Here is a 16,704-nt window from a genome sequence, read left to right on the forward strand (position 1 = left end):
ATGTTATGCCATGTCTAACCTGTAGGATGTCAAGGTCAGCAAAAACATTATTTAAAAATGCTCCCTTTCTTTTTTAAAAATGTTTTTACTTTGCAACAAACAGTCAAGACAAATTCACTGTTACCACCCCCGAGGCAACCACCTGGACCTGAGCACATTTTTCTAGCCCCATCAAATTCTCTGACCACATCACCCTTAAGTTTTGTTCCTTTTCTTCCTCCTTCAGTACTTCCTATAGTTCAGGGGTAGGCAACCTATGGCACACGTGCCAAAGGCGGCATGCGAGCTGATTTTCAGTGGCACTCACACTGCCTGGGTCCTGGCCACCAGTCCGGGGGGGCTCTGCATTTTAACTTAATTTTAAATGAAGCTTCTTAAACATTTTAAAAACCTTATTTACTTTACATACAACAATAGTTTAGTTATATATTTTAGACTTCTAGAAAGAGACCTTCTAAAAACGTTAAAATGTATGACTGGCACGCGAAACCTTAAATTAGAGTGAATAAATGAAGACTCGGCACACCACTTCTGAAAGGATGCCAACCCCTGCTATAGTTTCTCAGTTCTCCCAACCCCTCTAGTTTCACTCGTCTTCTAGAGCAGTGGTCTCCAAACTTTTTTGATCGCGCACTACTAACAGTAAAAAAATTTTGAGCACGCACCCCCTGCTGTGCCGGCTCTACCGTTTTTGCCGAAGCAAAGGGGGGGGGGGGGAAGTGCTCCTCCTGCCATGCACCCCCAAGGATCCTCTTGCGCACCCCACTTTGGAGACCACTGGTCTAGAATTGGTCACCCTCTAGAGGGCAATGGGTTCAGTCTCATTCCCATTCAGCCCTGGGTTTCTGTGCTGAACTTACCAGCATTAGAGTCAACAACAAATGTGATAGGGATTCTGTGTTGCAGATGCTTGTCCATTAGGAACTGGAGGGAGACCATAAACGCCTGTTACAAAAGCTATGAAAATAGCCACCAGATGACAACTTTAGCTCACTACTAAATTGGGCTGGATTTCATCTTGTGTCTAAGAAGGGAAAGGTTCCATATTTTATTACCAAGCCCTTTAGGTGATCCAGTCCCCAACTTAAATATTTTTAATAAGGAGACATTGTCTAAGGTGTAGCTTTATAAGTTATTAGTACCAGTGACAAACACAATGAATACAAATATGCCTTTATCCATTATTTCTCCTTTAAGTGTACAGCCAAACATAGCTAAGCCTGATTCTTTCATCGGGAAGAACAATAATATGCAGCAAGCAATTAGATAATGTATGACAAAAGAAATAAAATTTGGGCCCAAGGCTGCAATTCTTACTCATGTGAGTTATCCTAAGTCATACAAGTATATTTACCTATTTCAACAGGGTAAATAGCCTGTGTTAGGACTACTCACATGAAAAGAGTTGTAGGTTTGGGGCCATTGTTAGATGGTAATATAAAAACTAAATTGATAGCCTAGGAAATGTATATATTTGCTATATGACACACCCAAGGGTCAATATAGGTGGAACTTAATGAATACTTCTTACATTAAATAATTAATTTTTAAGAATTTTTCAGTGTTACCTTATACTGCTTATTATCAGTTTAAAGATTATATAGCCAGTAACATAGGTCATCTAGCCACTCTCCTCTATAATTTGCACATATTTACCATAGCAATCAGTCACTAACTATGCTGCAGATGAAAAAAAATACTTTAAAGTAAATATACTGAGAAAGAAAGGGCTCAAGGATTCTAAAGTTTACCAAAAATTGTTCAAACTATACAGTGACATGAAAAGTCAGATATAGAGCAAAGTACTGCTTGTTTCACCCACACGAGTCATCCCACTGACTTCACTGGGACAACTTGTCCGAGTAAAGTAAGCCAGATTTGGCCCAAAATGTCTATGAGAAAGTCTTTTATCTGGGTTACTCTGTGTAGCCATGGTGTCACCATGTGAAATTCAACACACAGCCTAGTGGCTAGCCAAGGTGACCCTACTTTTATCTTATCTCAAGCTGTCTAGATTGCTGAACTCTAAACAATAAGTGAAGTGATTAATGTTATGGCGGAAGCAGTACAATTCAATATTGGATTAATCGGCTAAGAAAGTGACATACTAGTAGTTATATATTTTAATGTTTTAGAACTTTAGATATTTATATTTACTAGAAAGTGTCTCATTAATCACAATTAACTAGAAATAGAGTAAGATGTGTGTGTTCTGTTTTGCAGTACTACTCACCTGTACCTTGGGTTCTCTGAGGTGATTGTCTGCACAGAGCCTTGCCCTTGGGAGGTGGCTGCACACTCCACACTTTTGCTGGAACTCGCTAGCTAGCAAGTTTTGGCCATTGGGACAACATGCATACTACCTTGTGGCACTGAGTATTCAGGCCTGAGTGCGTGTGTTAGCAGCCAACACTCTGCACTGTTCCTCATCTCCTTCCAGTCCCTGGAGCATCATGGTTTAGGGTGCTAACCTGAGACTTTGCAGACCCTGGTTCTCTTCCCTGGTCTGCCACACCCTTTCTTCTACTATTATTAGGTGTATCTTGTTCTTAGTTAGATTAGTAGTGTAGTTGGTATGAATTTGCAATGTTTTGTGATTTTGTCCCCTCTCTTGGCACCCTCCCCCTCTTTAGAAATGAGGGATTGCAGAGTCCAGGGAGGTGAGCAGCTTGAAATGGTGCTTCTTCCCACGCATAAGGAGTGGGACATGAGCAAGGAGAAAAATGCTTCATAGAAAATTTGAGAGATGGGCAATGAAGGCTGGCATTATTGGTGGAGCAGAATTAGAGGTTGACATCTTGACATTGTACAAGAGTTAACAGATCAAGAGCCTTAAAAAGTGAAGATGAGTAAGGGTTTTGTTTGTTTGTTTTTTTTTAAAGAAATGCAGAAGGGGGAGCCATGGAAGAATTCAAATGAGGAAATCGTTGAAGTGATGAGCCAGGAAAAAGGTTTTTGCAGCAATGTTTCGAAAGAATGGACATGGCATTTGTCAAGGCCAGAGTAGGGGAGATGGCAGTAATGGATACATGAGATGAAGAGGGCCAGGACAAGAGACTAGATAGTTCATCATTTTCCTCATTGCATCTGTATTCATAAACTACCATAAGAGTGGAACATAACCAGTATCACTCACTATATTTGAAGTTCACTAAAGGTGACAGTTCTGCCGTCACTGTAAACTTGAAGCTTTTTAATTACTACAACTCCATCGGGTTGACTTAGAGTGGCTTCCTACTGAACGGCATACCTTCTACAATATACCCTCTATGGAGAGAGACCATCATCATATTCTGTACTGAGCAGGCAACTGCATATGAAACTCCTAGGCTATTAGTGAAATTGCCACCATATATCATTTAGAATTAAAGTGATTGTTAATGTTTCCCCTGGCCATCTTCTTTAAAGAATCCAATTTTTTTATAAAGTTACTCCATCCCCTTAACTCACTCCCTAATGTTATTTTAACAGTTACTAATGACCTCAAATGCAGACTGATGTGTTCTTTACTAAAGCTTTCCACAGAAAAAGAGATTCTGTCTTATGGGCTGATCCTGCAAGCTACTCACATAAGTAATTGCACACATGGTCCCACTGAAATCAGTGTACGTATTTGTACAAGTAAGGCTTTATACCAATCGATCCCTTTAATTGAAAGGGATGTTCATCTACCAAGGGCCAAATCCAGAGAGGCTCTGAGCACTGACCATCCTGTTGATTCTCTCTACATTTATTGTCTGTCCTGTTTTTCCCTTTTCTGCTTCTTTCCCCATTGTAAGGTGGATGCAGAGCCAATCTGCCTCCTAAGTCACATGTGGTATGGCTCAAAGCAACAGACATACAGGGCCCAATCCAGGGCCTGTGGCATGCAAAACTAAGTTTTTGTTCTGTTTCAGAGATACCTGCCAGTACATTTTTTTGGGGGTATACAGAACTTGCAAGTCCCTACATAGATAAACTGCTCCACTGGCTTCCAGTGGGGGTGAGGAGACACCTTTCATGCGCATTACCTCCAGTACTTGGTGTCACTTCTGGGGTCCCAAGAGGCAAGAGTACAGGGTTTGGGCAGCGATATAAGCTCTGTGAGAGACTACCATAAGGGCACTTAGAGACATGGGATTGACATGTTAGGCACAGTCTGGATCCCTCACCCATTTGCAGGGTCAGGAACATAAGGCCAGGAGTAGACTGTCCAGGTCACAGTCCAGCATGCTACGCTACAAACACATGCCAGAACAGACATTTCTCCTCCCCACTGTAGATTCCCCACTGAGCTCTTCACCCATCTGTTAAATTGCCTGTGGCAGGGCACAATTACAAATAATGTCACATACCAAGCAAAAATACAGGCAATATTCCAGGCAGGTCTGGATGTTCTCAGCATTCCTAGCTCTGTGGTTCAGTTTGCTCCAAATGAAACAAGCAATATTCATTACTCTAGATAATAAACCTTAAAGAAACAGACCTAGCTGTTACAGAAGGCCTGACAAGAACTTGTTTTAGCAAGTTATTTGAATTTATCAGACATGTAGACTAATTTCTGGTAATTTTACATGGGATGAAGTTGCAGCAAATGGGGATTTTAAATTAGATGACAGCAGATTTTATACTGTATAAAAGAATAGGTCATGTACATCGTTAAGATGGAACAAAAGACTAACATGCAGATTTATTAAATTAATGGACTTATTAGCAATATGTTGCCTGATTAGCCAAGTGTAGAGTAACACAATTTATTCCACAAATGTGTTTAGGTACAATGTCTCTTCCCCCCCCCCCCCCCACACACACAATAAAAATAATACTGTATAATAATGCCTTTCTTATATGGAAATTAACTTATATAATGTTTTTAACCATATTTTGGCTTTTATGCAATACTGTAGATTATCTCTTTAAAAGAACTATGGACAAAAGACCATCTACAACCAACTGTCGTTTAAAAAAAAAACAAATGCTTTAGGGTTGTTTTTTACTCTCCCTTCCTACATGATGAATGTTAATTTAAAATACATCACAACAGCTAACACTAGCACGACAGTATTTAGAGAAACATGATTTCTGCTAAGGACACTGAAGAGAACTTTCACATAAATGTGGAGAGAACAGTTTTACTTGTTAAATATTTTCTTGCCCATCCTAGTGCAAACTATCAAAGTTCGAAGAACATTTTTTTCCTGAAAAGTTCCACACATTTATGTTAAAATTCCATGAAAAACAAAGACACTGTTCTACTACTGAAGCTAGTTATAGTTCTACAAGCATAAGAGAACACGAAGGAACTATTTCATTTGATCAAATCATTATTTAGACCAGTATTTGGTACAGAAAAAGTTTCAACATTTTATGGCAATTATAAACTTAAATTTAATTACACGTGCATAGAGGATAGAAATGCTTTGTTTCTTGTATCATTTCCACAAAAGCTTTATTTCTTGCATCACTGTTTATGCTTTGCTTCTCAGAGCAATTTAAGATTCTGTCACATAGCCGTGTGTGTAAAATGTATAGATAAATGAGACAAAAATAAAACTGAACCTTGTATTGTTAAAGCAGTGTTACAGAATGAGAATAAAAAGGTTATTGTGTTTCAACAGTTAATATATATTGTTTTGTAAACTTTTAAGTTACATTCTCGGTCATCTGGGATCACTAAGTGCACAAATTATAAACCAAGAACTAGCATTGGACATCCATCCAATGCTTAATTTGTGCCAGGGTTGAGCCCGGACACCTCTGGGTTTGGCAGGTCAGTTTCCGGTCCCAACACAGGCAGCAGGAGGCTCACGCTGGCCACAGAGCATCCTTTCTGCACTGGGGCTGAAGCCGCTTCACGCACAGGCTCCAGTTCCCCCCGTCCCCCACGCTGAGCCTGTCCAACGCCCAGTGGGTGCAGCTGTGGTTAAATCAATGCAAGCAGAGCTCCTGCATCCTAGGCTGAGAGTCCTTTGGGGCTGGGGATGCCACACTCCAGCACTGCATCCGCCAGTGCCCCCTTGGCTTCCTGGGGGGCTCCTGCGAGGAGGCCACTGCCCCCTGGGAGGCCCAGGAGGGGCAGAGACTCCCAAGTACTGGCAGTGAGGAGAGAGGTGAGGTGTCAGGGACTGGGGAGGTGACCATGCAGCCAGGGTGCAGTGTGGGGCAGGGGCAGTAGGGCACTGGGACAGGAGGGAGGCTCCAGGAGGCAGCCCCAGTGCCATGCGCAGACCCTGCTGGGGGAGGCATGGCAGGCACACGGAGCAGGGCACGCAAGATGCACCAACTGGGGAGGCAGCTCTATGCTCTGGCTCGGGGGGAGGCGCTAATCCCACCATGGTGCCCGCAATCCCGGCTGCTGCAGACCCAGGCAGCAGCCAGGCTCAGTAGGGGGGCACTGCCCAGCCCATCCCCATCACGGAACCCGCACCAGGAAGTGAAAGCTGGGCCCAATTCTGGACCCCCTTTCACAAGAGATGGGGTGCTCTTCCCCACAAGGGATTCCAGTTGGGTAAGTGCCCCGATTCAGGCCAAGAGCGGAGCGATCTGACTTCAATTGGGGAAGACCACAGCCCCTTTGTATGGGAGCGATGGATCGGGTGGGGTGGAAAATTAACACACACCTTGGCATTGAGAGAGCAATGGTTGGGGTGGGGGGAGGAGACACGGTGCTGCTCTCCAGTGTCCCCTGACCAATTTGGAAACTAAAGCACCAGCATCCCTGGAACAATTGTACCGGGCATGGGCGTATGTTTGGGGTGGGTGTTCTTGATAGGGTGTAGGTTGGGAGTGCATGCACTGTGTGCGGGATGGGGGATAGGCAGGGTCGGGTGTATGGGATAGTGGGTGCATCTGTGCTTAATTTGTGCTGGGGCTTGCTGGGGCTAATTCTTCCATAACAAATTAAGCACTGCATGTATCCTATCTACCATAACAGAAAAAAACCTATAGAAATTGTAGTAAGTATGAGCAAGAGCAATTGTATGCTGAGCCATAGTTCAGCCACTATTGCTGGGACTCATTTGATTTCTTGTACTTGTAACCTGTCAGAGCACAATTCTCTTTGTCCTGTTCTGCCATCCTCCAGCAAAGGGAGTGACTCAATGACCTTTAACTCAGTAATGGAGTGTTTTACAGTATTGTATCAGGACTGAAAATTCTAGAACACTTAGAAAAGAGTTTCTGGTTGGTAGAAGCAACTGACAGGAATGGTTCTATTTTAGTGGCCTCTCTTTGAGTGCTTTGCTTGTCACTGCATATTTACATGCTTTGTGCATTGGTTTCTTCCCAGGCTTGTAGGTAAACCGAAGAAATTGTGCGCTTTAGGGAATGTGGTCTCCGAAGTGGTCAAAGAGTTCATTACTTTAAGTGCATATTCATTCTAGCATTGTAGTTCAGTCCTCAGCACATTACAGTCACAAAGCTCAATTGCCATTTCAATTAAACTGCTGGTGCCTGCCTGAGCAACTTTCATTAGTGGGGAACTTTCTATAGCTATCTAGCCAGGTACTGTGAAATGTTGTAGCATTAAACCAACTGTTCTAGAGGGTAACAGGTACAAGTAGTAAGAATTTGATTTGCTGCTACTGTCCATAAAAGTTATGTATTATTCCTTCCTGCATAAATTAGAAAAGAATGGTTTTATACCTGTTACCAGATGATTAGCAGAATGCAACAGCTTTCTTCAAATGTCAGCTACTACATTTCACATATGGGCACAATAAGTTTCATGAAGATCATTGAGCAGAACAGTTTTCAGGATTCTATTACATGCTTTTCTCATATTAAAAAAAAGTGGCATTATTAGTAACAAAGACACTAGCCAGAAAGAATGGTTTCTCAGCTCTATAAAATGCTGAGAACCACCATGTTAAAAACTTTACTAGTCACATTTTCTTCCTAAAGATGGTCCAAAATTGGAAAAGCTTAAGTCCAAACCTTCCCTAAATTTTGTGGGAATTGTTTTCAAGTATCTAGATCCAAATCTGCTTGTGTAGTTTTGGCTCCAAGAACAGAAGGACCCTACTTTCCACTCTTGAAAGACTTTATATGCAGCAGAATTTATGCTGCCTTTCCACACCAAGCTTCTTCACTCTCGTAAGAGGCCGAGATGCTTTTCTGAAGAATTTCTTGCATAGTTCAATAACTGCATTCCAAACTGAGGAAAAAACAAAAATATCCAGAGTCCAACAATACTCCTGATGGATACTGCCTGCACCATGTTTCTGTATGTAACTCTTGAGCTGCAACATAGCTTCAAGAAGGAGACGTGTAATTTAGCAATATTGATGTGCATTCTAATACAAGTGGTCGGTTGGGCAATGACTTTTTAATAGTTATACATGGATTGAGCCTTTAATTCCTTTGCACTTTCACACAGAACTTACAGGACCATCACATTGAAACAAAGTCCTACCTGAACAGGATCTTGTGTCAGTCTCATGGGTCCAATTTGTACCTCTGTAGTTGAAGCCTGCTAAATGAGAGAAATGCAAAAGTTGTTTTCAGTTCCAGCTCACATTAATAGATAGGATTTTGCAAGAAAGATCAAACAGAACAATAAAAATGTGATTCTATAAAACATTCTGAAGGGAAGAAAAGCACATGACTAACAGTCTTTTAAAAAAAATGTTTTATGGGTTTGCTTAAATAAGTGAATTTCTTTTTAGAACGCTTATTTGAAAGCTATGGGTTTAGGGCTGGTGTTTTTTTTTTTTGAACCATGGCCTATAGAATTTCCAGGAAAATGCATCACTGCTATGCCTGGCAGAGTACAATCAGGAAACATCCACATTAATTCATTATGATAAGTGCCAACACAATAAAACTGACAACATTTATGGCTGGTCAGTTGCTATATTATAAAGAAGTTGGACTGTTGCTTTAGACCAGTTTCTTGTGCAGTTTGATGCAACTTAATATACTTTTTCTTTATACTAATGTTTCATTTCTCTTGAGATCGTCTTAAATTCACAGAGTTATAGAATATTGTCACACAGACTAAACAATGCACAGGTCCTCCCACACCAATATCTAACTGCAGTGGAAAGTCAGAATGCCCTCAAGCTACTTCTAATCAATGGGCACTTTATTTAAAAGTGTCACTTCTCAGAGAGTGTAAATCTCCACTCTCCTGTTCAGTGACTACCCTGACTGCCTGTTAAAGGTAAGCTAAAGAAATTGCTCCATGAGTCAGATATAAAATGAAATCCTAATTCCAGGCAGGAGTGCGAGGACCTTTATTTGTGACCCAGGAACCTGGGAAGCACAGTATTATATTGCTGCAGCATTCAGTAAAGGTGTCTTTTTGTTCTTAAATCTGATACCTTGCAAAGGATTATATTTGAACATTAAATGTGTATAATTTTAGTGTACGGTTTTCTCTTCCTTAAAGAATACGATCCCTGTTAAGTATTAACATAGTGTTACCTGCACGTGAGACACAGTATAATTATGTAGTTATGACTGACATGTTTGGCTTTCATGCATCACTAAGCCTTGATTCTTCTCAGTTCAACACACGTCAAAGGGTGTTCATACCATAGGCACTACTCCAAGACATTAAACTCCAAAGAACCTATCATTTCCTAATATATAAGCTACAAACCCGAAGAGTTCCTTTTCTCACACAAAATAGTGAAAGCTACATTGCTCATTTGATCAACTGCCATGTGCAAAGAGAAGTTACATTTGTGACGGGATCCCCCCCGCGGTGCAGCCTGGAACTGTGGGACCACTGTGCCCCCTGAACTCTCTCCAGCCTCGGCTGTCTCTCACAATGCCTTGCTAGCGACCAGCAGCAAACCCCTCCAGGCGCTGTGATCACTCAGCACAACAGCATGTGGAGCCCCACACCCAGCTATATTGCATGAATGCTCCCAGAGCCACTCATGAATCACACAGAGAAAGGCACCAGCCCAGTCCCATTCCCCCCCCCCCCAGCACTGAACCCCAGGAATATACCATCTTGCACTGCTCAAGATGGGCAGTGCAGATTTATTAATTGGTTCACCACTTCAACAATGGAAAATGGACATACACCAGCCTTCACGAAACCTGAGCAGATTCGCCCCACTCTTCATACAAACTCACTGGTAAAGCTAAACAATTAAACAAATTTATTGACTATAAAAGGCAGATTTTAAGCGATAGGCAAAAAGTCAGAGTTAGTTAGAAAATAAAATATAAGCACGCAGTCTAAACGCTCAACCCTATTAGACTGGGCAACAACTAGACTAAGCAGGTTCTCACCCCACCAGATGTTGCAGTCCTTAATATACAGGTTTGTTCCTTAAACCTGGGCCAATCTCCTTGTTGGAGTCTTGTCTTCTTCTCAGTGTCTTAGGGCTTGTCTACACTGACACTTGGCAGCACTGCTACTTTCTCGCTCGGGGTGTGAACCCCCCCGAGCACAGCAAGTTTCAGCGCTGTAAAGTGCCAGTGTAGACAAGTCGGAGCGCAGCTCAGCTACCAGCGCTGGTGCCACAACCACTAGCTGCGGGAGCACTGGTGCCACGACCGTGGCAGCGCTTTAACATTGCTAGTGAAGACATGCCCTTAGTTACTTGCAGCGTAGGTGCGGGCAGGAGAAGGCCCCACATGGCCCCCCTGTGTTTGGTTTTATACCCTCAGTCCACGTGCTTGGAAAACACAAGTCCAGGCATGTCTGGGGGGCATTGCTGGTCTCCAGGTAAGGTTAAGCAATTCCACTGGTATGGCCTCATGCCGGTGAGTCATTGAATTGTAGTTCCCTTGCTGGACAATGGCTGTTGATGGGTCTTTTGACACCACGCCCAGGCATTGGTTACTTTCCTTGCTGTTGCCTCTGGGGTGCTAATATCTGGCTGATTCCCCAACTTACCGCATGTTTTAGTGACCATAAAACATAATTCTCATAACTTCACATGCATAAATGATATACATATATGAATAGAGAAATGACTTTCAGCAGGTCATAACCTTTCCCCTGATATATATAAAGCATGCCTTGTAAGGTAATATCACAATTATATACAGATGAGGAATATGGGAGGGTTACAGAGTGCTCCCCCAAGGTACAGAATGTCACAACATTGCATGCGTTAGGTTATCAGAATGGAAATGAAAATTTATAATTAAATGTTCTGTGAAATTATGAGTGCATAATGAGGCTAGTTACAGAGGAATAGTAGATTTAAATAGATTTAAGGAGATCTTGTACTGAAAGTCAATGGTGATGTTATGTGGCAACAAAACAGTTGTTCAGACAATCGCCTGAGAATCATTTGAACAAACTAACTTAATATATAAAAAAATAAATTGTATATGAAGATTTGTGACAACCAGAGCACACCATAAAGACACTCCAATGATCAAACCTGAGTTCTCCTTCCAAAGCCTCCTAACTACAGTGTCCCAGTGACAGATGGCACTGACCCTTTGGAATCCCCCAAAAGGTTCTTGTGGTAATCATACACATTTTAGCTAATAAAGAGAAGCAGCATCGGCCTCAACAGTGCAACAAGAGGACTAAAGGGGAAGCTAGGAGCCAAAAGAGCTCTTCTGTCAATTCCAGATTTAAAAAGACAGTGAGATCCCTTTGGAACCTGATAGACAAAAGGCAGCTACACTTCATTACTAATCATGGGGTCTATAAAAATAGGGCAGTTTCTAGGGGAAGGGGAACTGATCTCAATTTCTCCAGATGGTCAGGGTGTCAGCTCAAACAACTCTTAAAAATCAATCCCATATACTGCATAGCACTGTCTAAGTTAACATTTGTCAAAAAAAAGTTTCATTTAACACCAGTTTTGCTCCATCTCTGTTAGCAAGGCAACCACTATTATTTTAAGCACTACATATGAATTATATCTGCTCTGAGCAGGATTAGATCATTCAGAGTTTATAATGCATGTGGTAGCTAGACGTCCATCTATACTAGGTCTCTTAGCCTGATTTACCCCAGGGGAAACTATTAGTAGTTGTGGGATTGTTTTGAAATGTTTCCCTAGTACAGACAGGGCTTATTTTATTTGTTTGCATGTACTTTGGTTTATTGATACAGCCAACCCAGAAGCACCAGAAAGAAGTCTCTGAGTAACCGTTCTTTTGTTGATATCCAAACCAACGAGAATGGCAAACTGATTGATCACCACACAGATCTACATTTCTGATTCAATTGTTGTGTCTTGGACAAAACAAGGTAGGGTGTCCTCAGTGATATATAATACAAAAAAACTCGGAAAGCAGAAGTAGTTCATCAGCAGGGTTAATTCCCTGATGCAAGGTATTAACTGGCGGATCCTTTGACCTCTCAGAGTTCCTGATTTTTGTTTTCATGCTTCTGGCTCTATTCTACACAGCTGAAGCTGGAGCTGTGAAGCTGCTATACCAGCTCTGACAGCACAGGTAGCTCAGGAGAAGCATACCACAAGCAACTGCCTGTGTGAAGGCAGTTTTCTGTAATTTACAAATACAGATCCCAGTCCTGTAACTGGCTTTCATTCAAGGCCCCAATGAAATCAATGCAGCTCTGTGCAGACTGAGGAGTCTGCCTACATGGAGTCAATTGAATTGAAGCCACAGTTAAAAGTGAGTCTGTTGTTGTTGTTGTTGTTGTTAAGCTTTCAAATTCTGATTCTTATTCATTCTTGCAAGAGTTCAGAAAGTAAAGCTGAGTTTATACTTTATTAGTTTTACAAAAACAGCAGAACTTACATTTTCAGGACAATTTTTTTTATGGTGAAAACTGCTATTTGCAGTAAAAAAACCACCACTTTGTGTGGCTCAAACTATTAGAGGCATGATCACATGATACAACTTTCATGTCAAAAAGAGTCTCTTGCACAGGCAATAATGCACAGCAATACTCATGCAGGTGTGCCTACACAAAGATACACGCACAGAAGAGAAGGCTGGGTTGAGACTCACTGAAAATCAGCATTCCGATTTACTCACCTTAATTTTTTTTTAAAAATACCCTAATCTCCAGCAATGTCTGCCAGATATGTTACAGTTAAAGCACTTGATTGTGGAACCAGTTTAGAGATCTGGAATGCTCTAAAGAGTGCCAAACAAAACAGTTTATACAGTGAATACCAGACTGTATCTAATATTAAGCAAACTAATAAAAATCTCTGATGGGCAATCTCTTCATTAAACTTCTCATGCTACTGAAGAACTATAAGACCCCTGCCATAGTTATGCTTCTATATTTGAATACACACATCTTCTAGTAGTAGTACCCTGCTCAGATAGTACAACAATGGGTGTGACAGAAGAACCTAGTTACATATTGCAGCCATGTAAGACATTGGGAATTGAACTACCTGGCATTCATGGACTATTCAAAAATGTCTCTACCGAAATTCTATGTAAACTCATGCCGTCTGCTACACCTTCTCTCTCTGACATCTCCTTGTGAATGTCTAGCCATCAGCTCAACTCAATATGGGTAAAACACAGCCCTCCCTGTTATCTCCTTTCTTGATCTCTGTGGACACCACCACCACCCTTGCTGTCACTGAGGCCCATAACGTGGGTGTCCTCTTTGACTGGGACCTCTCTCTCAGTCCTCATATACAAATTATGTCTTACTCTTGCTGATTCTTTCTACATAACATCTCTAAGATACAGCTTTTCCTATCCATCCACACAGCAAAAACTCTCATCCAGGCACTCATCATCTTGCACCTTGATTATTGCAACATCATTCTTTCTGGTCTTGACAAAGGCAATCTTTGGCCAGCTCATATCCATATTCAGTAAGATACTGAAAAGATAATTTTCTTAGTCCATTGTTTTGAATCCCTCCACCGCAGAGCCAGCCCTAGGGGTGGGTGAGCAGGGCAGCCTCTCTGGATGCCAACTTCTAGGGGTGATACAATGCTCTGCACCCAGCTGTGCATTGCTGTGGGGTTTTTGGTTGTTTTAGTTTTGTTTGTTTGCTTGCTTTTTTGGGGGGGGGGACGGGACGGTGGGGCCCAGCTGGCTAGGTGGTCAGTGGGGAAGGGAACCAAAAACATTTTCAGCCCTGGGCAAAAAACTTAGGGCTTTCCCTGCTCCCATGGCTCCCCCTTCTGTATCATATCAAACATAAGCTGGCTGTCTTCACTTTTGTGGCCCTTCATGGCCTATCTGCCTCCTACCTATCCTCTCTCATTCATTATCAAGGTGTCAGCTGCCACCTCTGATCATCCCATGAAGCCAGTCTCCATTGCCCACTTGTTAAAATTGTCAAATAAGCCCCTTTGTGTTTTCTCCCATGCTGCCCCTTATGCTTAGGAGGAGCTCCCCATAAACATCCACAAAACTAACTCATTACCATCCTTGAAATCCTTCCATAAAAAAAAAAACAAAAAAACTCTTCTCTATCATGATGTGCACACACAAAAAAGACAATGGTCAGGCTGCGGTGCACTGATACCACTGCCCAGCATACTGAGTAATACTATCTCTTTATTTCCTTGTACTCGCCATTTGTCTGCCTGTATCCATCTGTTGTACCTTGTCTTATACTTCGATTGTCAGGAATGGTCTTTTTATTCTGTATTTGTACAGCCTTTAGCACAGTGTGGCCCTGGTCCATAGGTAGGGCTCCTAGATGCTACGGGAATACAAATAATACATATTTATGGATGGTTTCTTTGGTGTCAGCATCCAGGTAGATACAGATCATATGCTTGGGGAAAACGGATGTGTGATCTCGGTCTTCCTGAATTCAGACAACCTACCTCTCCTTATTCATTTTTTTCAACATCCATTGCCCCTGCCCCCCCGTACCAGCCAGAACATACTGCAAAGTGATCACACCTACAGCCAGCACTAATTTTTTGTCCAAGTTCCAGTGGTTTGGTTTTTATAAGAACCAAAAGTTTGGATTTTTAAAACAAAGTTTATCTGAATTTATACCAATTTTTTGTGCCTCAGCATACTTGAGTGCCTCTCTCTGGAAAAATCCCTTATACACTTTGTGTAAGTATTAAAATGGCAGCATTGTGTAGGAGAGAGAACTGTAGGTTGATCATCATCCTTTTCCAAAATACTGGCATAGGAAAAAATAGCTCAAAATTGGCAGATTAGCCTTTAGAAAAAATGAGATTTTCTACATTGTGAGGTATCAGTCTTGCTCTTTCATTATTAACCTTATTCCTTGCAGAACTAGAACCTTTCAGAAAGGAAACCGGGGATTGATAACTATTTGAAGATTATCTCCTTTCTTCATGATTGCCTCAGTCTAGATTTTTATAAATTGGATCATCTGGCTGCTTGCAATTTTTACCAGTATCCCTGAAGATATTTTTGGTCTGCAAAGGATTCAGACTGATTTTAGAATAACTTCTGTTTTTAAGAAGATGTTTTATTTTAGGCTACTTTATTTTAAAACAACTTTTTTTGTGGGTCACGAGAACTTGTCTTTTCTACAGCCTACACTATGGAAAACTTCAACAAGCTCTATCACTACAAAATATACTTTCAAAAAGGGGAGACCTTTTCTAATGGATTAGCCTGGTGCGCAGCTAAGACATCTTCAGTATCTATGCACCCCGATTTTCTCTCTTACAGTAAAGCACTTCCCTGCTCCATGGTTTACTAAATCATTCTGCAAATCAGGGATGGAACATTTTACCACATAGTTCAGAGGGCCTCCTTTTCACATGTATAAGCAACGTTCATGACCCAGAATGAACTCGGGGCTTACAGCTGCTACATATTACATTCTCTGTTGATAACTAGTTAAGAACAGAAATCACTTAAGCAGACAACGAAAAGGCATAATTTTCCAATCACCCATAGAACACTATTAAGAAGAGAAAAACCTTAAAGATTATACAATATGGGCCAAATTTTCAGCCCACAATGCCACAAATCAGATATTTAGGTCTGAGTCACTATGGCTTTTGTACCATATGCCTAAACTGAGTCACTGTACACTCTACAACCCTGCTCCTGCAGCTGACTCAATGCAGGCAGACCTCTTCAACTGCACAGAATCAATCGCAGGAGCCAGCCCTATGACATGGATCCTCCTTTCTTTGTCCCCATTCTTGGCAAATGTTGTATCCTTGCTTGTGTGTCAAGTTAAAAGTTTAGAATACAAGGTCTTGGGGGCAGAAACTGTTTTCCTATTAATTTTCTGTAGGATTGTACGCACTATAAAATAAAGTGACAGTGATCACACTGCTAAATAACTGCAGATGCAAAATCTAGCCCTATAGGTTGTAAAATCACAATGATAAGAAAAGACAAGTAAGCCAGCCGTACATAGGTAAAGCCTCAAAAGAAGAAAAAAGGCAGAGGCCAGCCAGCATAAAAAGGGTACATAAAAAAAATCTGGGCCTACCTTAAGAAGAAAGCAATTCAGAAAGGTAAAAGGCCCAGACACCAAATTGCTAGCAATTTTAGACCAACCTCCTGAAACATCCAGCTGACATTTGTAGAATAGTTCCTTGAGTGCTAATGGAACAGATGTAGGTCTGGTATAAAAATGACGGCAGTAAGAATATTGCATTGTACCAGGTTTTTCTTTTTTTTTTTAAATCATATTCACACAGAAATAGAAGCTCGTCTGGAAATACATCATCATTATAGGAATTAGACTTCTCATAGGAAAAAAGTCACCAATGTGAGTGACATTTATGTTGTTAATTTAGGCACATAGGAATTGTCCATATTGGATCAGATCAGATGAATATATTGTCTCAGACTGTGGTTGTTACCAGAAGCATCAAAGGAAGGTGCAAAACACAA

At 41.4% G+C, this 16,704-nt stretch overlaps 1 protein-coding gene across 1 annotated transcript in view; it reads right to left on the reverse strand.

Annotated features, from left to right (window-relative positions):
• The window catches only part of PDE8B (phosphodiesterase 8B), a 143,857-nt gene that overhangs the window by 64,541 nt on the left and 62,612 nt on the right, over positions 1–16,704 (reverse strand). Inside the window, exon 2 of the mRNA XM_065406099.1 lies at positions 8,393–8,452. Within this exon, the coding sequence (XP_065262171.1) occupies positions 8,393–8,452 (60 nt within the window). The remainder of the gene's footprint in view (positions 1–8,392; positions 8,453–16,704) is intronic.

The sequence above is a fragment of the Emys orbicularis genome, chromosome 6 (genome assembly GCF_028017835.1).
Source record: "Emys orbicularis isolate rEmyOrb1 chromosome 6, rEmyOrb1.hap1, whole genome shotgun sequence".
NCBI classification, from domain to species: domain Eukaryota; kingdom Metazoa; phylum Chordata; order Testudines; family Emydidae; genus Emys; species Emys orbicularis.